This window comes from Eptatretus burgeri, chromosome 11, assembly GCF_056783735.1.
Source record: "Eptatretus burgeri isolate ZD-2024b chromosome 11, Ebu_testis_v1, whole genome shotgun sequence".
Lineage (NCBI taxonomy): Eukaryota > Metazoa > Chordata > Myxini > Myxiniformes > Myxinidae > Eptatretus > Eptatretus burgeri.
In genome coordinates this window covers 56,569,135-56,594,329 of record NC_140971.1, presented here as the reverse complement: position 1 = coordinate 56,594,329, position 25,195 = coordinate 56,569,135, and the positions used below count along the sequence as shown (strand labels likewise).

Sequence of the window (25,195 nt, the reverse complement as noted above, 5' to 3'; positions counted from 1 at the left end):
CTGCCTGTATATGCTAAAAACTTCACTCTTTCAATTTAATTATTAATCAAGCTTAATTGGCTACATTTTCCTTTTATTATCACACTGAAAAGCATGAGGCTAATTTTGGAGAAATTGCATCTCCAACCCTAAGGGGTCTCAAGGGTCTCAAATAAGTATGAAGGGATAAAAGGCATGTAAATTTCAAATGGGTCGAAGGGGTGTAAAGGGGTCTAAATGGTGGAAAGGGGTCTAAAGTGTCTTTAAACTGTGTAAGGGGTGTGTCAAGGGTATGTGGTGTCTTAAGGTCTTAAAGTTGCATTCCAATAATATGTAACGGAATTGATAGATGACGGTCTAATAATACATAATTAATAAACGTAGTCACATGGGTCCATCGATACTTCACCTCCGTCCCTGAACCACCTCGAGGGGAGGTGAAGTTTGCACATTTCAGCTCAGTCTAAACCCTAAATGGTCTAAAAGGGGGCTAAAGGGTGTATGTATTCTCCAGGATGTCAAAAGGAACTAAAAGTACATTCCAATAGAATAGTATGTAATTAATAGACGTTGTCACAGTCCAAGTCATGTTCAAACATTGCGTAATTAATCGGCATTTTCAGATTGGTCTGCCGAGGCTTGAACCCCCTCTCACCCCCTCGTCCCAACCCTGAGGATGGGTGATGTTTGTGCATTGTAGGTCTAAAGGTCTGAAAAGGGTCTTAAGGGTCGAAAAGCGAAATAAAGTACTAAAGGTTTTGGGGGGTTGAAGGGGTCTGAAAAGTTCTAAAAGGGGTCCAAAGGTTTGAAAGGGTGAAAACGTCCCCAAGGCACATTTTAATAGTACGTAATTAATGGACAGTTAGGATTCCCCCCCCCCCCCCATCTTGGGATACGATGGGAATGATGCAATAAAAATGGCGTCAAGAACGATTTCCGGTGAGTTATTTATTTATTTATTTTCTTCATTAAAGTTTCCAAAAACATGGAACAAACCATGATCTCCACCATCCTGTCAAAGATAACCCCCTACTCGTGGTGATAGCTGAGATTACCCGTGACAAATGTAGACCCTCTATCTCTTTATATGTTGTGGAGAATAGAATTTAGATAGATAGAATATAAAGAAGATTACATTGCAGATAATACATTACAATTCCAAATGAGAGTTCAAGTCATGACACTTGTAAGTAAAATAATTTCAAGGTAATCCTATCTTTACTACCAATCAACCTAATTGCCAACATGTCAAATTTGTGCTTTGACAGGAAACACAACCTGCAAAGTGGAGTTGGAATCGATCTTTCAGTGGGACTTGGAGAATGTTCATGTTTTGGTAAGAACCACAACCTGGCTCATAATCTTATTCATGTCTCAATCTTGTTTGCACAACACACAAAGTCGGGGCTGATGCACCCGCAAAGATGTTCTGATGGTCATGTTTTCCGGTAAATCTTTGCACAAAGTCATCCATTGTTTGCATCCACTCCATTTTAAAACCCAAACATGTTTTTTGCAATCACGGCACTCGGATTTAAACAGAGGAATATATGTCGTCTTCCTCTACGACTACTACCACCTACTACTACTGCTACTACTATGACTACTACTTCGACCACTACAACTACCAAAATTATTCTGGTCTTGTGGGGTTGACTGTAGAAAGTTTTTGGCCCAAGTCTTTTACGAACCGGCTGGCCAGGCCCGACATTTGACAAGGTGATTTTGATAGGAATTTATAATAAATTCAGGATTCCAGAGATAACTCATCTACTCTTCACGAAACACACCATGGGAGCTTTGACGTTCACAAATGAGGAGCGTCGACAGAGTTATCCTCCATTTTAACATCCTTCTGATGGACGAGGGATATTCATGACGAGTTAACGTAGTCACGGTTAGGGTTAGAATTTACGGAGTCGGTGACAGTGCATCCATCCAATGCATTGGATGGAATCCCAAACAGTTAACCCTGCATGAGAAACACTTGGGAGACAGTTTATAGCTGGGTCAGGATTCAAACCCAGGTGAGACAGCTCAGAGGTGAGTGTGCATCCCTCTCAGGTATCCTGACAGTCTTTCACCTTTATTTAAGGTAATAAAACCACAATTATTCTGCAGTAAACACCATTACATAACCATTCCTCAACTGGCAAACATTCTTCAGAAAATATTGAAAATATTGTTCTCATAAATGCATAACATTTTGTTCACCTTGATAATCTCAAACTCTTCAGTTTCTTGTGTGAAGCTTTAATCTAAGCACAACAGCATGTCTGTATCTGAACCTCGCTTTACTTGCATACTCTTGCCTTCCAGGTTCTGTTTGACGTTTGGCCTTCTCTCCTTGGGAAACTTTGCTTTGGAGAGCCTCATGCCAGTTATCATTCAATGCAACCCTTATGCCTTCGCCTCCGAATACTCGACTGTCTGCAAAGTCCTGAAACCCTTCTACTCACGCGTTATTCACCAAGCAATTCCAATATAACTTTGCTTGTGTTCATTCCGTGTTTGTACCCGGTGTGAAAGCAGGCATGAGCTTTGCTCTCATCACTAAAGGGTTTAAACCTCATGTTTTTACTCCAAAAATCTTGACTTTGAGTTCCATGGACGATCTTTCTGAAACACGATCTCATACCTCCAGCAAAAGGTAAGATGTTCGTTTATGCAAGGATGCCAAAGCCTGCTCTTTGTGCCTCCACAATCTGGAAATGGATTTGTGATTGGAGGCTTCAGAGGTATGCACAGTTGGCTCTGAGTGTGTACTCTGGGTTTTAATCCCAAACCAAGAATAAGATGTTGGCTTGATGTTCCACATGTAGGGTGAAGCATCATTGTGGAACCATCTCTCAGATGGACATTAAACTGGTTGTCCCTTTTGGAGGACATTAGTTAGTTGAAGTTAAAGATCCCACGGTATCTTATGTGGAGTCACCGAGCCATCGCCGACACCTTGAAACAAATTTAAATTCCTGCCATAACTACGACTGATAGAGGGATGCCAAACTACCCAGTAATACCCCAAGGCTGAGAAATGGCTTCGGTAGAACCAACGCTTGTAATACAGAGTGTAATACATCAGATCGGATGGCAAAGCCTTGAATATTTATTTTGTCTGGGTTAAATTTCCAAACCAACCGTAAACTTCCATTCTGGTCTGTCCTTTGAAGGCAGGTTCTTGAATGAACCAATAGGTCATTCGGAGAGGATGTTACATCGGCGATCATATGTGTCAATGTTTGCTTGCTTGTGGAATTTAAATAACTCTCTATCTTTCAAAGAGTAGGCCATTGTTTTCCCTTGCCTCACCAAATTCCTGTCCTGACAAACAAGTGAACTCCATAAAATTCCCTACCATGTATTGGTAAGGATGTAACCAGCAGACCAGATTCCACATTGAATCTCAGGCAAATATGCAATCATGAACTGATGATACAGTATTACTCTTTCAATAAACTCTACTCCTCTAATACAGTATTACTCTTCCTTGCTTTCCCCTTGCGCCGTCTCCCTTCTTTATTTTGCAGGAAGATCAAAATAAGAAAATGTACAAGAAGCGAACTTGACAAAAAACGACTTGCGAAAGCTAAATCTCGAGCAGCCTGAACTCCTGAAGAGCAAGAAAGAAGACGAGGGGCAACTGCAACAGGAATGGCTGCATCCAGGAAACAGCCCTGGAGGGTAAAATAAAAGTCTGCATTCTCCTACAATCCAGCCATGGATTATGCTTCTGATCCAAGATAATATGTTTCGGCGAGATACCATGTATGACTGTACGTTTACAATATTTTTTTTGTCCTTTCACCATTCTATCCCATTCATTCCTGCAGGAACGGCAACAGATCGAAGATGCCGACAATAATTTCGCCCAGAATCAGTGAAAACACGATTGAGTAGATGTCATCTCTAAATGCGATGAACTGCAGCATGAAAATGGATCAGCTGTTTCAATTTTATGAGAAGAGAAAGGAACACCTCAACATTTCACAGTAAGTTTCTGTGTTACACTGGAGTGTTTCCGACTCGTATGCTTGGGGCAGTACACGTGTGCTACCACACTAGCTTTGGGGAATGCACACCTACCTTTGAGCTGTGTCACCTGGGTTTGAATCTCGACCCAGCAATAACATGTGATGTTGGTGTTTCACATGCGGGGTCAGGGATCAATGTGTGCACCATGCATTGGAAGGTTATCAAGCCAAAATAGCCATCTGCCAGCATTGGATGTTGAGAGACTTTAACCCTATTCATCCTGGGCTTTTTTGAAGTATTTTGAGGATGGCGTGGGGGGGGGGGGGTTCAGTCCCGTGGATGAGACGTCCAACTGACACAAGGTTTGCTGTATAGATACAAAATATTACTAATATCCAATATCATTGAATTAGCCCACCCCTTCACCTAAATAGGGTTAAAGATCCCACAGTGTCACTGCAACATCAGTCTGTTATCATCAGAATCCCAAACAGGTTATAAATTCTTCTTCAAATCATCTCAGTTCAAACCTGAGTCTTGCCCAGCCAGTTTGTGAAAGTCAAAAACGTTCCCCAGCCAAACCCACAAATCCATGCATCCATTGGGATCATACTCTGTACAGAGCATTGGTGTTGCTTCGCAGTCTGTTGGGCCATTGGGCACAATCATGGACGGGTCACCGCTCCAACACAGGATACTCAAATGGCTCAATCATCCCAGCAAGCTGGTACTCATTTTGCTGACCTCTGAAGGATGACAGGCTTAGTCAAACCCAACTGGTATTAATTCAACAGCAAAGCAGGATTTCACCTCAGGACCCTGGGATCCCAAGCCCCCCATTCGGTGAATCTTTTTCTCGACCAATTTACAGAAACATTGACAGTGAGTCAGTAAATTGCAAACATGGTGAATCTTGTTTCCTTATTAATGTGGACAATTTTCTGTTTAAATACAGGACTTGTACATTGTACATCAGTTGTAGACTTTCTAAAGTTCCTATCTCAACACAAATATTTCCATGAACTTTTGCACATATGATATTGACACTGAGTGCTGGGAATTGATCGCTTCCTGTCCTTGCAGTGTTTGGTGAAAGTACGGATGTGCACCTACTGGGAACAGGATAGCCAGCTTGATGCATTGGTATTTTCAGTAACAGGATGTTGAGAAAGGAGTTCGCTGATATATTGTTGCGGTTATGGAAAATGGCCTACATGCATTCAGACACGTAGCAGTTCCCAGAGTCAGTTATATCTTCAAGTTATATCCTCAGAATAGATTTCCTTCCCATTGTTTAGACTTTAGAGGGATGAGGGACAATTGCGTTGTGTGGGTTAACCTATGTCTTTCCCCTTCATCTAACTTGCAATCCACGCTCCATCCACCTTCGCATCCAGTATTGTATCCAGTATTTGTTCCCCCACCACGCTATGCTCCTCACCCCAAATATGTCATTCCCCGCAACATCTTCAGCATTTTTACTGTGATCCCATGTAATGCCCTCACCCCCATGCCTATCAAACCCAGAAACCCCCATGGAAAACTTCCATCGCTTAAATTTAAACCACTCGTTCGTTCCTCCATCTCATACATCCCAACCAATGAGAGGAAACCACGAGCGAGTGGGAAGGGCCTCAAACAACGCCTGCGCTGGCCCCAATAAAAAGGAAATGTGCGGGTGGACAAGCGCAACCGCCATGGAGCAGAACCAGCGAGAGGGAACAAAACTCTGCCTGAACGAGCAGTCTTTACATAGGCTGTGCCGGAGCAGACTCTGCCTGAACGAGCGGTCATCACGTTCGCTGTACCGGAGTGAGATTGCCTGAACGAGCTGTTAATTGCCTGCACGAGTCACTTTTCGACGAGCAAAGTAGCGTGAGAATCCGAAGGCAGACACCTTCACGAGAACTGTTGAACCCAGCGGTTCCAACCACTTCACACCACATTCCGACACCACATCAGCACACCCCATTATCCCTTTTCACCAACACCCTCTCCCTGTTTCACTTTGGGCCCAACATAGGCAAGCATTTTTGTGTCCAGTAAGCCAGGAGTCAAACCAAGACTCTGCTCTTCCTCTAATCTTCTCATACTGTCAGTTACATTCCCAGGTGATTGATGGCGCCATGTCCTATATTTAGCTGGAGATAAAACTGAACAAGTGGGCCCCGTAACCGCTAAGATGAATCACTTTTTTCTTGTCTTTTAATTGGGCATTTCTATTGCAATTTCAGTCCATGCACTGTGAAAAACATGCCTACGATTGCCATTGTAATTAAATGCCATTGCTGGTTGATTAACTATTGGTTTATTGTGCTGATTGAATAAATGTACTTGCTGAACTGAACTGAACGGTGGGATATAATGAAACATTTCTGACCTGTTTGCTTTCATCATTTTCCCCAGTTGGTTGATTTAATGTGCAAGTATAGACAGAAGGGAAGTTATACCCCACCGAATGCTCTGTGATTAGCCAATAACAATCCACAGTTCACTCGGCCACACATAATAAATAGATGTGTGGCTGTTGAAGGTGTGGCCTCCTGTTCGGGTTGCCAAGCCAACGGTAAGGTAATGCGCAACCAAGGAGCGAGAACCCTGTTAGGTTTGGTGATACAAACCCGGCAGGGATGGTTGCCTAGCAATCCGTCAGACCGCAGAGTTATCTGTGGCTGGCGGCCCTCAGGTCTGGAGGTCGGGGAGAAAGTCCGAGGAGCACCTCGCGGTAACCCCCGACTCCAGTTGTGAAACAACATTATGGTCTGAGGTGGCTTTCGTACTCCTCAAACTCGATACCAGGAAAGCTTTTCAATGGAAAAGATAGACTGTTTTACACTTCAGGGACAAACTGGAAGGCTGGGCAGCAAGAATCACATCCCAATGTAATATTGTACTATTCCATGTGTAAAGGTACAATCGTTATTCTATAATAGTACTGCAGTGTTGTTACATTATTGTGCCAAATATATTTTCATTATTTGTGCCAAACTTTTGCCTGACCTTGAACGGGTGAATTATTGGGTTGATACTCATGGGAGCTTTTGAAATTACCTGGCGTACAAATCGGTCTTTGGTGTTATTATCAGGGTTATCTTGGTGATCACGTTGTTTATAACACAGACATCAACATGGAACATTCATTCTTTTGTGATAACATGTTTCTCTCCATTGTTGCAGATCTCTCCCCAAGAAACTGGTATTCCATAATGTGAAAACTCAAGTAACGCTGCACCATCTCGAGACTGAATGGAAGAAAGAAGTGGCAATCGCTGAAGATATTGAAGCCGATAAACAGATTGTGAAAGGTATTGCAGCCAGTAAACAGATTGTGCTTTAAATGGGACAATGGTTTCATTGTTGAGCTTCATCCAAGGGAGGTCACTGGCACAGCATTGGATTCAAGAATCACCCGATGACTGTGAAACCGTGATCCGCTCTCAATACCATTTGCACAGCATAAAGGAGGGACCGCACTTGTCAAATGATTCGTGAACAACTGTACACAGCAAGGATTGGAGGTGCTTTGTGCATTGTAACCTATTGGAAGTCCTCCTTTGTCCCTCAAGAATCAAGTGATGGAGTCGAAGGAGATCGTAAGAGGAGGGAGAATGTCTCGAGCCGCCATTGAATCCGTTGGTAAACAGCAGATGGGCAAAACTGCTCAATGTCCCTCTCATTGCCTTAGGTTTGTGATTAACTCATTTGTATGTAAAGCAGGTGTACCAGTGCTATAGATATCTATCTTATACTCATAAAAGTGTGTGTGTGTGTGTGTGTGTGTGTGTGTGTGTGTGTGTGTGTGTGTGTGTGTGTGTGTGTGTGTGTGTGTGTGTGTGTGTGTGTGTGTGTCAGTGTGTCTCTTCCATAACTCCAAAACTATCAAACCTAACAGCCTGAAACTTTGCATGCGTACTAAGAAAACTCCAAGGAAGTGCAAGAGTGAAAATTGGGTGTGTGGGTTCATTAAAACATCCATTTTGAAGATAATTAACGGCCTTATTTAATTATATCCTTCATCAAGCGATCCTCAGCCACCTCACGATCTGAGTCTTAAGGTGTTTCCTGGCTAACCTCGCTGGGGTCTTAAACCGCCATGTTTTCTGGCCTGCTCAACCATGACTTGACTTGGAACAGGCCGTGGCGATTAATTAATGATAAAGTTGTTGTTTTCACTTTCCTCACTCATATTATTGAATGTCTGTTCATCATAGCTGCACAATTCGGACATATTTGACATTTCAGGCGTCTTTGGGAGGTAAAAATAAAATAATGTCCACACGTCACATCCACCGAGCTGCATGATGGCGGGCGGTCCCTCGGCCCTCGGGTGGTGCCTCGCCGGCTGAAAATCTTGTGCAATTTCATTATTTAACTTTTCGTGCGATGCGTTTTCATCATATACTCGTCACTTTGACATTCATTCATCTAAATAAAAAAAATAATTTTTTAACTTCCATCGACCTCGTGCTCGGAGTTCTTTCATGTTGGTTTGAGCTGTAAAAAGTGTGTGCCGACATTTTGTGGTCGCTTTGGATTGTTTTTTTTTTATCCCCCGCCACGTTTTGGAAGGGGGATATTGTTGTCACCCAGGTCGTCCGTCCGGCTGTCCGTCCGTCCGTCCGTCGGCTGGCTGGGCGTCAACATTTATAGCTGTGAGTGCGATAACTCGTAAACTGTTCGCCATATCGATTTGAAATTTGGGTCACACATGGTACCACCTGAAAAGAAAGAACCCTATTGATTTTGGGTGTGGCCGGATCCAAGATGGCCGACTGGGGCGGTCTGTCCGTCCGTCCGGCTGGCTGGGCGTCAACATTTATAGCTGTGAGTGCGATAACTCGTAAACTGTTCGCCATATCGATTTGAAATTTCGGTCACACATGGTACCACCTGAAAAAGGAAGAATCCTATTGATTTTGGGCGTGGCCGGATCCAAGATGGCCGACTGGGGCGGCCATCTTGAAAAAATGTTTTTTGTAATAAATGGAAAACCACTTATCTGATTTCAATTATTTTTCAATGGCGGGGGATTCCCCATCTCTGATGGTATATTTTTCTTTCAATTACTTTTTGTTATTTTTTCGCTTGATTCGCATATTTAAAGAATTATATTTTTAAAATGTAATCCTTTGTGGTTCTATTTGTGTGCTTTATCCATGCGGAACTTCAAATAGAACTTGGAACAGGCCGTGTTTGCCCTCACCTCGTAATTTAACAAGCTTAGCGGGAAACCAACCATTACCTCTTTTAATTTGAAAAAGCAAATGTCACTGATGCTTCAATGGAGTTGGGTTCACCTGGAACATATGACGTCAAGAATTAATGCTTGGGTATTACACCACCTTGGTACGGCGACGATGGAGGTACAGACCTAAGCAGTTGGTTATCTTTATATGAACCGGGTTTGTTCTCAGAATCGTTTGAGGTTCTATTTGTGACTTTCAAAGCTCATAACACACGATTTCCGAGCTGTTTGCCGCATTAACATGTTTTACAAAATTTGAGCCTTTTTTTGTTTTTTTACCCATCACATGACAATTGGCAGCTGTTTATAAATAATAATGTATATGCACATCTTGAAACGTCGATAATGCAACGTTTAAAAAAATCATTTGTTGAAGGGTTAAAGCCACACAAGTTTTTGGGGTTGTATACAGTACGTACTGTACTCGGTAATTACACAAACTCCAATTTGCCGATTCCTGTAAAATTGGTGTGTGTGTGTGTGTGTGTGTGTGTGTGTGTGTGTGTGTGTGTGTGTGTGTGTGTGTGTGTGTGTGTGTGTGTGTGTGTGTGTGTGTGTGTGTGTGTGTGTGTGTGTGTGTGTGTGAGATTCATAAAGCATAACATTTTCTCTCTGCTAATTTCCTTCTCCCCCACCCCTCTCACTCTCTGTCCCATCCTCACTCCACCCCCTCCGACTACAATTCAGCACTCTATATTCCTCTCCATATATATATATATATATATTTATATATATATATATATATATATATATATATATATATATATATATATATATATATATACACACACGAGGTCTGTCTAAAAAGTAACGGGACTGACTTCACAGAAATTTTATTCCATAAAAACTGTTGAAATCACAGCTTGTCCCCTTCAAAATAGTTTCCCTCCAGTCTCACACACTTGTCCATCCTCTTCCTCCATGATTCGATGCACCCTCGGAAAGCTTCTTCTGGAATCCTCCGGAGCTCCATCATCACGGCCCTTTTGATGGCCTCCACATCAGGAAATCGGGTCCCCTTGCTCACCCCCTTGAGCTTGGCGAATAGGAAAAACTCACAAGGGGCCAAGTCTGGCGAATACGGGGGTTGCTCCAGAGTTGGCACGTTCCTCTCCGCCAGAAACTGTCGGATGCTCAGGGCACTGTGAGCAGGGGTGTTGTCATGGTGGAGCACCCAGGCTCTTGTCCCGGACTGATCTCATGAGGCACTGGAAGATCTCCTTGTACACGTATTGATTCACTGTTTGACCCTGTGGTAGAAACTCGAAGTGGACGATGCCCTTGATGTCAAAAAACGCGATGAGCATCACCTTCACCTTCGACTTCGACATCCTTGATTTCTTTGGTCTTGGTGATGCCGGACTTTTCCACTGACGACTCTGCCCTTTGGTCTCGGGATCGTATTTGAATATCCACGATTCATCGCCAGTAATGACTCTCCTGAGCAGGTCTGGATCGTCGTCAAGGCACTCGATAATGTCTTGACAGACAGCGACTCTTTGCTGTTTCTGGTCCTCGGACAACAGCTTGGGGAACATCTTTGCGCACACCTTGCACATTTCGAGATTTTCAGTGATGATGCTCCAGACAGTGTCCTTGTTGATGGAAAGTTCCTCAGCAATCATCCACACTGTGAGTCGACGATCTGCGTGCACTATCTGCTTCACACGCTCGATGTTGTCCACCATTCTGCTCGATGAAGGTCTTCCAGACCGTGGATCGTCTTCAACCTCCTCCCGTCCCTCTTTGAACCTCTTGTGCCATTCAAATGCACGTGTACGTGACATCGTTTCTTCCCCTTAGACTTGCTACATCATTGCGAATGATTCAGAAAGTGTTTTGCCAAGCTTGGCAAGAAGATTAGCTCTCTGTTCATGACTCATAGGGCAATGACTCAGACTAGACAACGTGTAAAGCACGACCTGTAAAAAAAATCACAGAATGAGCGCAGTCAACCATCACGAATCATATATATATATATATATATATATATATATATATATATATATATATATATATATATATATATATATATATATATATATATATATATATATATATTGCTGGAATGTTGCGAAAGACTGTGACGCAACCCATTCATTCAAGTTGTGTAAGTGGAGCACACAGCAGGCTCAGTGCCGTTACTTTTTAGATGGACCTCGTATATATACATATATATGTATACATATATATATATATATATATATATATATATATATATATATATATATATCTCACACCCTCCCCCCCACCCCCCAACAACCTCGCACCCCCTCTCTCCCGGAGTGTATTGCGACGTGTGGTAAGGCGTCACTCTTCTCCCCTCTTCCTTGCTTTCCCCTTCCCCTGTCTCCCTCCTTTATTTTGCAGGAAGATGGCTCCTATAAAAATAAGAAAATGTACAAGAAGCGAACTTGACAAAAAACGACTTGCGAAAGCTACATCTCGAGCAGCCTTAACTCCTGAAGAGCAAGAAAGAAGATGAGGGGCAACTGCAGCAGGAATGGCTGCATCCAGGAAACAGAACTGGAGGGTAAAATAAAAGTCTGCATTCTCCTACAATCCAGCCATGGATTATGTTTCTGATCCAAGAGCACATAACTTCCATGACCACAAGGGGCTATGCCAAAGCCATCTTGGCAATGAAAAATGATGCCGTCAATTCCAATGATGAATGAATCCAATTCCAATGAAAAATGATGCCGTCAATTCTTACACAGTTACTTGGCACAATGCAAATATACAAGTCGGTTTATACTGTACCAGACACAAATGAAGCAGTCCACTACCCCCACAGAATTTCTTAAGTCTCCGGAACTACCAGGTGTGCCTTCTCACAATCTGGAGCTCAAGGTTGGTGCACCCATTATGATTCTCAGGAATCTGGACCCACCAACACTCTGCAATGGAACACGTTTGGCTGTCAAGAAGTTTATGCCACAGGTCATTGAAGCCACAATCATGACTGGCCATGCAGCAGGACAGGATGTCTTCATTCCACGTATTCCAATCATCCCATTTGACTTGCCATTTCAATTTTGAAGGCTCCAGTTCCCTGTCTGCCTCAGTTTTTCCATGAGCATCAACATGAGCGGCACAATCGCTCAAAGTTGTTGGCCTCAACCTGCAAAGCCCATGCTTTTCTCATGGCCGACTCTATGTTGGTTGTTCCAGAGTTGGCAATGGTAAAAACCTTTTCATCTTGGCTCCACATGGAAAAACATGCAACATTGTCTATCCTGAAGCTCCACAAGGATAAAAAGTTTTTTGAAATGTCAAACACTGTGATAAAATGTGATGTGAAATCCTCAGTGCTGAAGAATAAGAAACAATGCTGGAAAAGAAAGGCAGAAAGAAGAAAGAGGAGAAAGGCAGAAAGAAGGACAGAAGACAGTAGAACAATGAAAAGACAACACAGGAAGAAGGAGAGGCTAATAGAAGAAGTGCTGATACACAAGAAGAAAAAAGTCAGAAGGACAGAAAGATGACAAAAAACAAGGAATAACAAAAATCCAGAGCAACTGAAACTACTCAACAGCAAAAAGCAAGATTAGAAACAAACACAGCAACAATGACTGCATTCTGCCCTCTTGTACCTGTGATCTCCCAGTCTTTGTGTTGTACTGACTGATTCAGGAGGACACAGTTAAAGCCGATGAAACCTTTGTCGCCACTGTGTGAAGTGGGGCCATCGCCGTAAAATACAAAACACACAGTAAATGGCGCTCTGTGTTGAGGCGCGGCGGTGATGGTCATGTGTAACCCTCGACCAGTCAAAGATCCCCGGGGGGTCAAACACAGCAAGGTAAGCCTTGTTCTTATTTGCTGGCTCCGACCTGTCTCTCTGCCCCCTCCTTTCCCTCTCTTTTTCACCCTCCCCATCCTCTCACCCCCCCCCCCACATTTTCTCTTTCCATCCCTCTCTCCCACCATACTCCCCCTCCCCCCCTCATCTCATCAGCGAAACAACGGGTGGTATTTGCTAGTTTTTAATATGATGCAATATACGTACTTTTTTGCTCCATTTTTGGCCAAGTGAAGCAGTTTCACTTGCTTCTGCTCAATGTGGACAATACCAACAATAACCTCGCATGCTCAAGCATCAAAAGCTGTCTGGAGAAAATTATATAGCAAGTAATTTGAGTAATTCATATTTTTACTTGCTTGTACAGAGGTCAATATATTTTTGTGGTGCCGTGGTGAGGAACGACCGCTAGATGGAGCAGTAGGGCCGTCTCCCACCGAACACCCGGAATTGAAGTTCGTCATCCCAGATAAGTCCGGAGTTGACGGGTCGCTTAAAGGACTGTGGTCGCCAATATTTTCACGGCGTGAGGTAGGGTTTATTTGTCTATTCCAATTTACCGAAGTACTCACACCATCTAACTACCGGGGAAGCCACACCCTTGGCCGGCTTTGTCCGAACTGAGTCGCTGTTACCGACTCGGATCCAGCGTAACCGAGCGGGAATTACCAAAGCCACGCCGGTCCAAATTACAATTTACGGCACAATCGGCCTCCCTAATTCTCAAGCCCAAACCATACTGGGCCAATGAAAGAAAACACAGACAACAAACTGGAACATTTAACAGAGGGTTTATTTACAATAATCGGGAAGGGAGACACAGAGCAGACTTGATCACGAATAAAAAATGCAGGCAAATGTACAATGGCAATCACTTAAACGATTTCTACTTCTCAGACTGGCCACAGACAGACACACCCACCAAAAAAGAAATGGACCTCGTGGGTCTATATTTGGCCCTTCAGCTCAGGAGGGAAAGCGAGCTGAGGGTCAGAGTCTGGCCGGGTACCTGGCCGCCTCGTGCGGTTTCACTGACCCGCACTTGTGGAACTCGGAGTCTATGGAAGGGAATAGGGATCCCCGGCTCGAGGGCTCCAACACAACCCACCACGGTGGGACTTGAACCCACGACCTAGAATCCAACGAGCGCAGCCAGGATCCCACGAACGACCCGGCTAGCCACGAACGATGATCGACACCACGAGCACCACAAAACACCTCCGCCATGACCACCACCACCACGAGCACCAACACGACCACCGACCACCAAGGAACCCCTAAAATGACCACCAAGAAAGATCTCTGAGACAGCTCATCACCCTTCTTATCCCTCCCCCGGGCGGGTGGAGGGATCCGCTCTGAGGGAACTCACCTCTGGATTGGTCGGGCGGGGGGGGGGACGTCGGGCGATCTGTGTCCTCCCCTCATTGGACAAGGCGAACATTCCATCTGGCTGGGGCGGGGTCGGCTCTGACGTGATCTCACCCCCGATTGGACGAGGGGAACATTCCATCTGGCTGGGGCGGGGTCGGCTCTGAGGTGATGGAAACTCCGTCTACGTTCGTGGCCTTGAACACGTGCGTAATGGAGCTAAAGAAGTGGAGGGGATTGATGTAGAAAACTAACTGGAAAGAAACTCGCAGCGCACACATGAAATTCCCATTAGACATAGGGGAGAGATTCTAACTACCCACATATACTTAACAAAATAACTAAACTTTGGGTCAACTGTATGTGTGAAGGCGAATGGTTTCCAGATTCATAACAATATGAATTTGAATTCATTTCAAACTGAGGTCTATTGGGTCATTAGTTTTGTTGCACCCAGCAGTGTGTATCTGCATTCTGCACCCCTGGATTGCTGGTATAAATTCACCGGAAGAGTTTTTCGTAAAGATTGGAGAACCGCCCACTCCATACAAGCCCTGATTGAATGCCTTTGAGTTGTAGCCTCAAGTGAATAGCCCCTCATGGGTGAGCATGCCTTAGCATCCTTTAAGGCTGGGCTGCTACAGGATTGGGATAGAATATTGACAATCTCGGGTCATGGACACTCTGTTCCATACATCCTTCCCACAATATTTGTTCAGGGCTTGAAGAACAATGGCCATCTGGCTTCATAGCCTCCAAAAAGGAAATCAAATTTGGCAAAATTATTCATTCATTCGAAACACTGAGCTATACCTGGCACCATGACTAAATTGCTGGAAATTGATCAACGGTTCCCTGCCTTGAGTCAAAATGACGACCTGACCAGGATTCTGGGCTCATAACTGCGTCAGCAGCAATAATGCTTTACACAGGGCATGGTAGGTGATAATGATGATAATAATAACATTTCTTATGCTTGACTCTCCATTTGCAAATTCAAAGAATCTGGATACGCTGGCCGTTCCTGGATACAGAGTGCAAGAGATAACTCACCTACTCTTCACAAAACACACCATGGGGGCTTTAAATTCCACCAATGAGGAATGTTGGCAGATTTGTCTTCCAGTTTAACATCCTGCTGGACGATGGATATTCATGAAGAGTTAACCCTGAATGAGAAACACAAAGGTGACAGTTTATAGCTGGGTGAGGATTCAAACCCAGATGAAAGCGCTCAGAGGTGAGTGTGCATCCCTCTCAGGTATCCTGTCAGCTTTTCACCTTGTTAAAAGAATAAAACCACCATTATGCTGCAGCAAACACCATTACATGCAGTGCCTTCAGAAAGTATTCACACCCCATGACTTTTTCACATTTTGTTGTGTTAAAGCCTGAATTCAAAATGGATTAAATTGTAATTTTTTGTCACCGATTTACACAAATACTCCACAACGACAAAGTGAAAACGTGTTTTTCGAAAAATTCTCAAATTGATTAAAAATTAAGAGCTGAAATGTCTTGCGCCAATAAGTATTCAATGCCTTTGCTATAATGCTCCAAATTGAGCTCAGGTGCATCCAATTTCCTTTGATCATCCTTGGGATGTCTCAACAACTTGATTGGAGTCCACCTGTGGCCAATTCAAATGATTGGACATGATTTAGAAAGAAATACACTTTTCTACGAAAGGTCCCACAGTGGTCTGATGAAATGAAAACTGAACGATTTGGCCTGAATGCAAAGGTCTACGTCTGGCGGAAACAGAGCACAGCTCATCACCTATCTAACACCATCCCTACCCTGAAGCATGGTGGTGGCAGCATCATGCTACGAGGTTGCTTTTCAGCGGCAGGGAGTGGGAGACTTTTACGGATAGAGGGAACATTGAATGGAGCCAAATACAGGCAAATAATTGAGGAGAACCTACTTCAGAGTGCAAAATACCTGAGACTGTGATGGTAAACATTTACATTCCAACAGGACAATGATCCAAGGCATACAGCCAAAGCAACACTAGAATGGCTTCAGAACAAGAACGTGAAAGTCCTTGTGTGGCCCAGCCAAAGCCCAGACTTGAAGTCCATTGAGAATCTGTGGAAAGACTTCAAGATTTCTGTTCACTGACCCTCCCCATCCAACTTGACAGAGCTTGAGCAAATCTGCAAGGAAGTATGGGATAAAATCCCCAAATCTGGATGTGCAAAGCTGATAGACAAACCCAAAATGCTGGAATCGCTGCCAAAGGCACTTCTACAAAGTATTGACTCAGGGGATTGAATAGTTGTTGACACAAGACACTTCAGCTTTTCATTTTTCATTACTTTGTAAAAATTTCTAAAAACATGTTTTCACTTTGTCATTTTGGGGTATTTTGTGTTGATCGGTGACAAAAACTTGAAATTTAATTAATTTTAAATTCCAGCTGGAACACAACAAGATGTGACAAAAGTTGAGGGAGTGTGAATACTTCCTGATGCACTGTTGTAACCATTCCTTAACCGACAAACATTCTTTAAAAAAAACAAGGAATATATTGTTGTCATTGATGCATAACATTTTGCTCACCTTGATAAACTCAAACTCTTCAGTTTCTTGTGTGATCTCATATCAGTTTCAGTTTCAGTTTCTTCTATCTTTGTCGAGTCTTTCTTCAGTTTCTTATATCTTTTCCCTTCTCACCTTATCCCCTCCATAACCATGTGATTTCTTTACCTCCTCTTCTTCCTCCTTCCGCATTTGGTGATCCACCATCTTCCTTCCACTTAAGCCGATCCACATTCACCATACACCGTCACGACCTTTTCTTCAACCTTTCCTTTACCTCACTTAACCTCACCTTTATTTACAAAAGAAAAAAAAACAAGGTCTCTTTAAATGACTAAACTTCCTCTTCCACACGTTTGGTTCTCCACATTGTATCATACTTCACTTCTCTTCATCTTCTTCATAAGACTGTCATGGCTCTTTCAATTCGACCTTTCCTTCATCAAATGTCTAAAAAGTCCAACTGTTAAAACATTCCTTTTCTTCATTCTCTTAATTCTCCTTAAGCCTGGTGTTGGCTTAGCGGTTAGGGTGGCAGCTTGGGATCCGAGGGTCCTGAGTTCCTTAGCGGTTAGGGTGGCGGCTTGGGATCCGAGGGTCCTGAGCTCAAGCCCCGTTTTCCACTGAATTAATACACCAGGGGTTGACTCAGCCTGTCATCCTTCCGAGGTCGGCGAAGTGAGTACCAGTGAACTGGTCCCGGTGTATGCACCGGTTAGAATAGGTGTACCATATCCCTGTGTCGTAAGAGGTGACCAGGGTTGGTGTCAGGGAGGGCATCCGGCCATAAAACATTGCCTCAAGAAAAAGCCCAACCCCTGCACAGCAGGGAAAAATGGCTGTAAAAACGGTCATTTTTAATTTTTCTTATTCTCTTAATTCTCCTTCATTGCATCCTTCACGTAATGTCTTTAAACGTATCTCTGACTGAAACATTTTTTAAATTCCAGTTTTCAATGCATGTTCGTGTTCCATCAATCGTCCTTTTTTTTCTCCAAATTCAGTGACAATTCACCCAACCTCCTTGATTATACCTCCTATGAACTCCTCACCTGCTATACCCTCTCCTTATCCCTTCCATCTTGCCCCTTATCCTACCTCCTCTCTCAGCACCTCTTCACTGACCTCTGCTTTACTATCAGCTCCTCCTCTGGTGTCCCGAACTGCGTGGTGTTCGAACATCTGTGGGCTCCGTTTTAACCTTCCAGATCAGATATCTCACTTTCTCAATCAGTACACTCTTCAACATTTCAAACATGCTCTTTCTTTCCTCTCATCCCACTTCTCCTCTTCCTCACCACTCAAATCTTGTGCCTACCCCTGCCTGCTGCTTTCTTCACCACACCACTACCAAGTCTCATCCTTCCCCTCTCCCCACCTCTCCCCTCGCCTGACTGCCCCTTAGCCGTGCCTGCTCTCATCGTCTCCTCTCCCTCTCAAAGCAACCTTCAATGTCTTCCCCCTCCAAGCTTCCCTCTCACTTTTCCCAAAAACTCGCCCCTCACCCTTCTCCCTCAACTCCCCCCACCTTTCTCCATCCAATCTCCCCCTCACTGCCCATTCTCAAAGTTGCACCCCCCCACTCCTCACATCGACAAAGTTGCCTCCTTCTCTTGCCCTCTCTCTCCCAACTCATTATTCACCCTCCTTCAATATTCAACTTCCCCCTGTCCCCTCTCATTATTCCCCACTTTGCCTCATCCTATCACTACCGAGCCTTTTCTCCTCCTCTTCCAGCCCTCTCCCCAGGCTCCTCTGCAATCCCCCACACACCTTCAACAACTCTCTCTACCCCCATCCTCCCTCATCATACCCTTTCCCCTCCTCTACCCTCCCCTGCACCCAAAGCCTCCTCCCCTCCCTCTCCTTAACAGTGTGGACCTCAAACACCCAAGGCCTTCGTTCTAACCTGACAGATTTCTCCATACATGTTGCCACTGACAAACCAGACATAATCTGCTTTTCAGACACTTTCCTCATTCCCTCCACTGCCACCTCACGTTTATGTGTGTGTTGTTCCATCCACCAAACAGGGATGACTCCATTTACATCTCGCTCTCTGAAAACATGCACCAACTTCTATCCTCTCAACCCAACTCTCTCTTCCTCATATGTGATGGCTTCAGTTGTCATCATGCCAGTTGGCTGAGTGTGGATACCTCTCTCACCTGCCATGACACTTTAGCAAAGGACTTCTGCAACTCATTAGGACTGACACAATCTGTCAACTTCCCATCCCAGATCTCAACCAACGGGACTCCATCTCTTCTGGATTTAATTTTGACCAATTTCCCTGAAAATATCTGTTGTTCTTCCTCTGCTCCAATCGGTTCATCTGACCACATGCTTGTCAAAGTAGACATGTCTCTGGCTGTTATTAGAGAACCACCTTCGTGCCGTCGAGTCTGGCATTTCACTGAAGCTAACTGGCAGGGGCTTCAAGCAGCCATCAAACTTCTCGACTGGTCTCCCATTTCTACTTTCTCCAACAATGGATGGAGATCCTCAATGGCAGGCATGACATCAGAGCCGTCTCTCGAGACGCATCATGAGCTTTTGATACCGTCTGGCACCCTGCTCTGCTCACTAAACTCTCTTCTTAGCTTTTCTAAAATTTATATTCCAGATAAGGTATTGTCACAGCACACTGTTTATTCATATGTCTGTCTGTCTCTCCTTTTTCAACTTCTCCGACCAAACCGATGGTCCGATCAGGCTGAAATTTGGCAGCAATGTTCCTCATGACTGGTATCACGAATTGCAAAGTTCGTTCCAGTCACATGCCTTTAAGTATGTCAAAATGGCCAACTTGCTCAAGTTTGGGGAAAAATCACATAAATTCGTTCAAAAATCTTCTTCTGCAGACCTACCAGTCAGAATGCCACCAAATTTGAGTGACAATGTTAGGCCAGGGTAGGGATGTTAAATTGCTCATCATTCTGATCACGTGACTGGATGCGCCGCTTCCCCCAAGGAACCACCTCCAAGAAGAGGTCGATGAGTCGCACCAAGCCGGGAACCAAACGGAGAAAAAAAGAGCTCCACGAACCAAAAAGAAGAAGAAGAAGCCACCACTCGCAGCTCGAGCCGAGCGACCAGCTCAACTCTCTTCCAAGCAAAGCAGCTCTCCAAAAAGCCTACCGAGCCAAGCAGGACCTGAAGCTCTGCTGAACAACTCCTCTGCAGAAGCAAAAAGCTTCCGAAGGCCTCAACCCTAACCCAAGCCAAACAGGACCTGAAGGTCTGCTGAACGACCACCACTCTGCTCCCACTTCCCCCGAACAAGACAGGATCTCCTCTTTATCCTTCTCCGCTCCCCTCCCCCGCGCCTGGCATGACTCATGCCCTCGTGATCCATCCCCCGCTCAACCACGGGTGGGAGGGAGTTGTTGACATCATGAATCACGGGACGGCAGGGTTCTTCTTCCTATTCGCAGAAGAGGGGAAGGGACGTCTCCATTGTTTCGTTACCTAACTATTAAATCGATCCGCAGTGCATCTAATTGATTTCTAAACATTTAAACAATGGAAGGTGAGCTATCTGGGGAACAAGCACTTATCGACATAGCTGACTAAAGGAACCTGTATGTCGTGTGCAATCGAATTCCCAAATTCGTAACAATATCATATATGGTGGATTATGATTGGGCGTTTTCCCATTTGTGAATCAGTAACCCCCACTTCGCGGTTGCGTCCGAGACCAGTTCAGGTGGTTTATGAACAGGAGAATCTATCACCATATTTTTCGACTTCATCACGTGGTGCCAGGTCACGCCGAGTCGCAGACATCTCTTTACCATCAGGGAAATGTGGTGAACATACTGAGGGTTAGCCTCAAGCAGTTCCACCTCCTCAATGACAGGGCCATAGTTTGATTGTCACACGTGACTTTTCAAGAGAACAGATCCAGGTGAGGAAAACCGTGGAGGAATTGATAACCCATTTGTAGATCTAAGATGGTAAGTGAATAAACGCATTTGTGGAGTAACGTTTGTAGCAGTCAAGAGGAGTGAACGTATAGCATGTCACGCATCTGGCAGAACATCCTCCAGGGATTGATAGGCTTCTCTTGATTTGACATCCATATTAATATTCTAACAAATCACACCATTTTAACACTCACACTCGCTGTTCCTTTCAGGATGATATGGGGAAGTGCGACTGGTCGAGGCGCAACGAGAGTGGAGGAAGTGCTTCAGTTCTGATCACGTCAAGGAACTTCCCCTGTCAGAATGTACTGTATCTGTATCTGAACCTCTCTTGACTTGCACACCCTTACCTTCCAGATTCTTCCTTCTCAACTTTGGAAACTTTTCTTTGGAGACCCTCACCTATCTATCGAGTGCAGCCTGTGGCTGCTGGTTGCATCATTGGTTGGGACGCGGCTATGCCGCTGATGCAGTGTCCCCCTTACCAGTGCACTGGTACTCATTTTGCCGACCTCGGAGCGATGACAGGCTGAGTCAACCTCCTGGTGTATTAATTCAGCGGCCCAACGGGGCTTGAACTCAGGACCCTAGGATCCCAAGCCGCCACCCTAACCACTAAGCCAACACCAGGCGTACGGAGATCCTCATGTCAGTGATTGATGACTGCAACCCATATTCGAGGGTTTGTACAGCCATGGAAGAACAAAAGATCGTTTTCCTGGACCTTTAATACAAATGTTTTATGTAACATGAGCAGGGATACCTGGTGTTGCCAGGCAACGTCGGCTCCTTCTTCCCACCCCACCCCTTCCCATGCCTCCTATCAACCCCACCCCTTGAGGGACGAACTCATCTATATGGCTGAAATAATGTTACTATAGATATTTACCATCATCGCCATGTCGTGCATCTCGTGTATGTTTCGTCCCCAAGTTTCTTGTTGAGCGTTTGCCAAGCGGCATAAGCACTCAAGCAAGCACTCCATTGGAAACTGTTGATAAGGAACGGCTGGCTTGGCAAGCGCTAGCGAGCTGCTTGGTAACTGAGCACACCACTGGACATCTCGACAGCATGCAGTACATTCAAAACACAGACAAAAGGACATTTTTTAAAATTAGACTTTCTTTATATATTAGATAAGGTGACAGTGACACACGTCGCATGAACCTGCATTGTTTGCATATTTCTACTCTTCTTCTTCTTTCCCTCTCGTTGTAATCAGTAAATAAACTTTCTATCCTCCATCATATCATTTTTCCATGAGTTTTGGTGTGTTGTAAAAAGGCTCCAATTATTGGTGAATTCCTGCGAAAGGCAGAAAGTAACTGCGTTTCACGTCACACAAAGTATTTTTTCATGAAATATCACCATTTTCATTCCTCCGCATAATGTGATAATTAACGTACCTTCATTGGGCAGTGTACACGAGACACCTTCCGGGATCGCTGTGGACAAAACGTGCATCACCTCGTCCCCTTGTAATTAAAATGTTACTTTTTTCCTCAAAACGGTATCTTCATTTAATGATCGAAGATGCGTTGTTCAGTCTTCAAATGTACATGAGGCCTTGAAAACAATCTGAGATACCTGGAGAGGAGGGAGTTCATCGGAAGGAGGAGAACATGTGGTGAAAATTTCGTGGTTAATCCACGAGACATGAGGGGAGGTCAAAGTGCACGAAGATGAACGAAATAACTGCCTGTGGATGACTGTATGTTGGGTGCCATTGCCTTAGAGGCATGCAGTTTTGCAGAACCGCAACAATATATGAGTCGTGACATTGGACATCACCACATTAATAAGAATTAAACCTTGTTTGTTTGCTGTTATTCCTTATTCCATCGAATATTTCAGTAACGAGCAGAGCTGGGCCGTGTATTTCTCCACAAAATCGAAGCAAACACATTTCTGGTGGTGTCTCAGGTGTGGGAGGTGTGGTGGTGCAATGCAATGTGGGGAGTGTGGTGTCGTGCCAGAGGAAAATGGGATTGCGAGTCTGTCATGATACTCTTTTGTGCATCCAAAGGAGACGGGATAGAGAGAGAGAGAGAGAGGAGAGAAGATGCGTGAGGCAAAAGATCCTTCACCGAGCCTTGTATAGGTCTGTTTCTGTGGCGTGTACCTCCGTGGGACGCTCCGGTTGAGTGTTCCCACCTCGAGATGCGGCGCGTTATCTCTGGCCTAGTAACTCTGCCAGGGTTCGTGGCAACGTGCGCTCTGCACTGGTAAGTCTCACTCCATGGGGGTGGCGAACGTTACCAGCCTGCTGGGAGGCTTGGCAGTCACCCCAGATCAGGCCCTCAGGAAGAAGCACGTCCTTTCATTTAACACCAACAGTGAGTGAAGAAGAGGCAATGAAGTGAAGGAAATGAAGAGCATAGAGGAGCAGATAAGAGGGTGAATGGCTCCACGCTCCCCTTTTATTATCCCCGAGCGAAGGGTGGGGTCATGACCCGAATCCCGCTCCTCTATTGGGCAATAGCGGCCTGAGCCACACCCTGCCAGGCTCCGGGGCCGGAAACTGTCTCAGTAGCCCATCCGGTTTGATACGGTTCGGAGCTCCTGACTCAACATAGGGCATGCTCCTCGAACCAGCACCCTGGCCCTGAACGTGCTCAGAGTGCAGTCCAATGCTGAATTGCAACGGACTTTCCCTGCCACACACGGGCCCCACTCATGAGCCAAAATGAACATCCAGACCACCCTCATTTGCTAAAATGCACACCCAGGCCCCGTACTAAACTCCTGGATCATCCTTCCCGCGACACCTCCTCGCCGCCCAACTTGCCGTGGTCTGGCAACTGGACGAGGGTCATATCAATTCCCTATGCCCACCCGGGACATCCCCTGCGAGATGTGGTCGAGCGATTCACGTCTGTTGCTCGGCCCCACATCGCCCGGTCCCGAAGACAGTCCGAGCCATGCAGTACTCTTCTCTTTCGTGGCGAATTGTGGCGATGCAGTGGTACGAGGAGGTACGGGAATATTTTTCCCATGCGCAGGAGGCATTTGTGGTCGAAATGGTGAGATTTGCTGATCGAGGTGTAAAGCAAGGTGAGATGCCGGTTGGAAATTGGCATGCAGATTTGGATTAAAAAATGACGCACGATGTGGTGTGGTGTGGTGTGTAGTGTTTCATGGAGGGAGTGTGGTGGTTCCAAGCCACGGGAGGCATCGTGGTGTGCTTATTCAATCGCATTTTGAATGGCGTGTGTGCTTGCTTGTTATTTTGTACCATGGCTAAAGGAAAGGGTTGAAGTAGAAATCAGAATAGGAGATAGTTATCTGTTAATAGTCCGAAACATTAAATGGATTTAAACCCACACAACGCACTTCATCCCGTTAATCCACGAGACATGAGGGGAGGTCAAAGTGCACGAAGATGAACGAAATAACTGCCTGTGGATCACTGTATGTTGGGTGCCATTGCCTTAGAGGCATGCGATTTTGCAGTACCGCAACAATATACGAGTCGTGACATTGGACATCACCACATTAATAAGAATGATACCTTGTTTGCTGTTATTCCTTATTCCATCGAATATTTCAGTAACTCACAGAGCTGGGCCATGTATTTCTCCACAAAATCGAAGCAAACACATTTCTGCTTGTTTTGATGTTTTCAAAAATCAATTATAAAACAATATTATCTCTATTTTGAAGATTTTCAAACACAGAGTCTTGTATACAATGAACAATTGACTCGTTGTGTCATCATAAGCAGAGTGGTCATGTGAACAGAGGATCAGCAATTGTACAGTTTATTTCATTGCAACTAAGATAAAGAGTATTTATTTGGTTATCAGTAAAATATGCCGAAGCGCACAACAAAGCTTCCAGCAGGGAGAAAAGAGAAGAACGTTCGTGATAGCAGAAGAAATGCAGAAACTGAAGAAGAACAAGTCCGGAAGAACAAAGAACAAGGAGGGAGGGGAGAGAGAGAAGGGACGGGGGGAGAGAGAGAGAGAGAGAGAGAGAGAGAGAGAGAGAGAGAGAGAGAGAGAGAGAGAGAGAGAGAGAGAGAGAGAGAGAGAGAGAGAGAGAGAGAGACAGACAGAGAGAGACAGACAGAGAGAGAGAGACGGAGAGAGAGAGAGAGAGAGAGAGAGAGAGAGAGAGACGGAGAGAGAGAGAGAGAGAGAGAGAGAGAGGGAGAGAGAGAGAGACAGAGAGAGAGAGAGAGAGAGAGAGAGAGAGAGAGAGAGAGAGAGAGAGAGAGAGAGAGAGAGAGAGAGAGAGAGAGAGAGAGAGATAGAGATAGAGATAGAGATAGAGATAGAGAGAAAAAATCAATCACTATGATTTTGTTTACTAAGTGGTAATCCATGGTTTTGCTAATTGTTGATTACT

The 25,195-nt window shown here is 44.7% G+C and overlaps 1 protein-coding gene and 2 long non-coding RNA genes across 4 annotated transcripts in view; 2 read left to right on the top strand and 1 right to left on the bottom strand.

Moving 5' to 3' along the window:
- Nucleotides 1-9,784, top strand: part of LOC147017129 (uncharacterized) — a 17,024-nt gene extending 7,240 nt beyond the window's left edge. The window contains exons 4-9 of one of the 2 annotated variants that reach the window (XM_085846519.1): nucleotides 1,248-1,315; nucleotides 2,299-2,629; nucleotides 3,507-3,660; nucleotides 3,810-3,968; nucleotides 7,129-7,256; nucleotides 7,518-9,784. In XM_085846519.1, coding sequence (XP_085702645.1) covers nucleotides 1,248-1,315; nucleotides 2,299-2,467 — 237 coding nt within the window. In that variant the 3' untranslated portion in view covers nucleotides 2,468-2,629; nucleotides 3,507-3,660; nucleotides 3,810-3,968; nucleotides 7,129-7,256; nucleotides 7,518-9,784. Of the gene's footprint in view, nucleotides 1-1,247; nucleotides 1,316-2,298; nucleotides 2,630-3,506; nucleotides 3,661-3,809; nucleotides 3,969-7,128 lie in introns of both variants that reach the window. The other variant, XM_085846518.1, reaches the window with a different exon arrangement.
- Nucleotides 9,785-12,299: 2,515 nt separating this feature from the next.
- LOC147017127 (uncharacterized) lies at nucleotides 12,300-22,094 on the top strand. Its single transcript, XR_015049359.1, has 2 exons — nucleotides 12,300-13,001; nucleotides 21,058-22,094. It is a non-coding gene; the product is annotated as an uncharacterized LOC147017127 (long non-coding RNA).
- On the bottom strand, nucleotides 13,777-17,532 carry LOC147017128 (uncharacterized). The gene is made up of 2 exons (XR_015049358.1): nucleotides 14,374-17,532; nucleotides 13,777-14,278 (listed from the first exon to the last, which is right to left on the bottom strand). It is a non-coding gene; the product is annotated as an uncharacterized LOC147017128 (long non-coding RNA).
- Nucleotides 22,095-25,195: the final 3,101 nt, after the last annotated feature.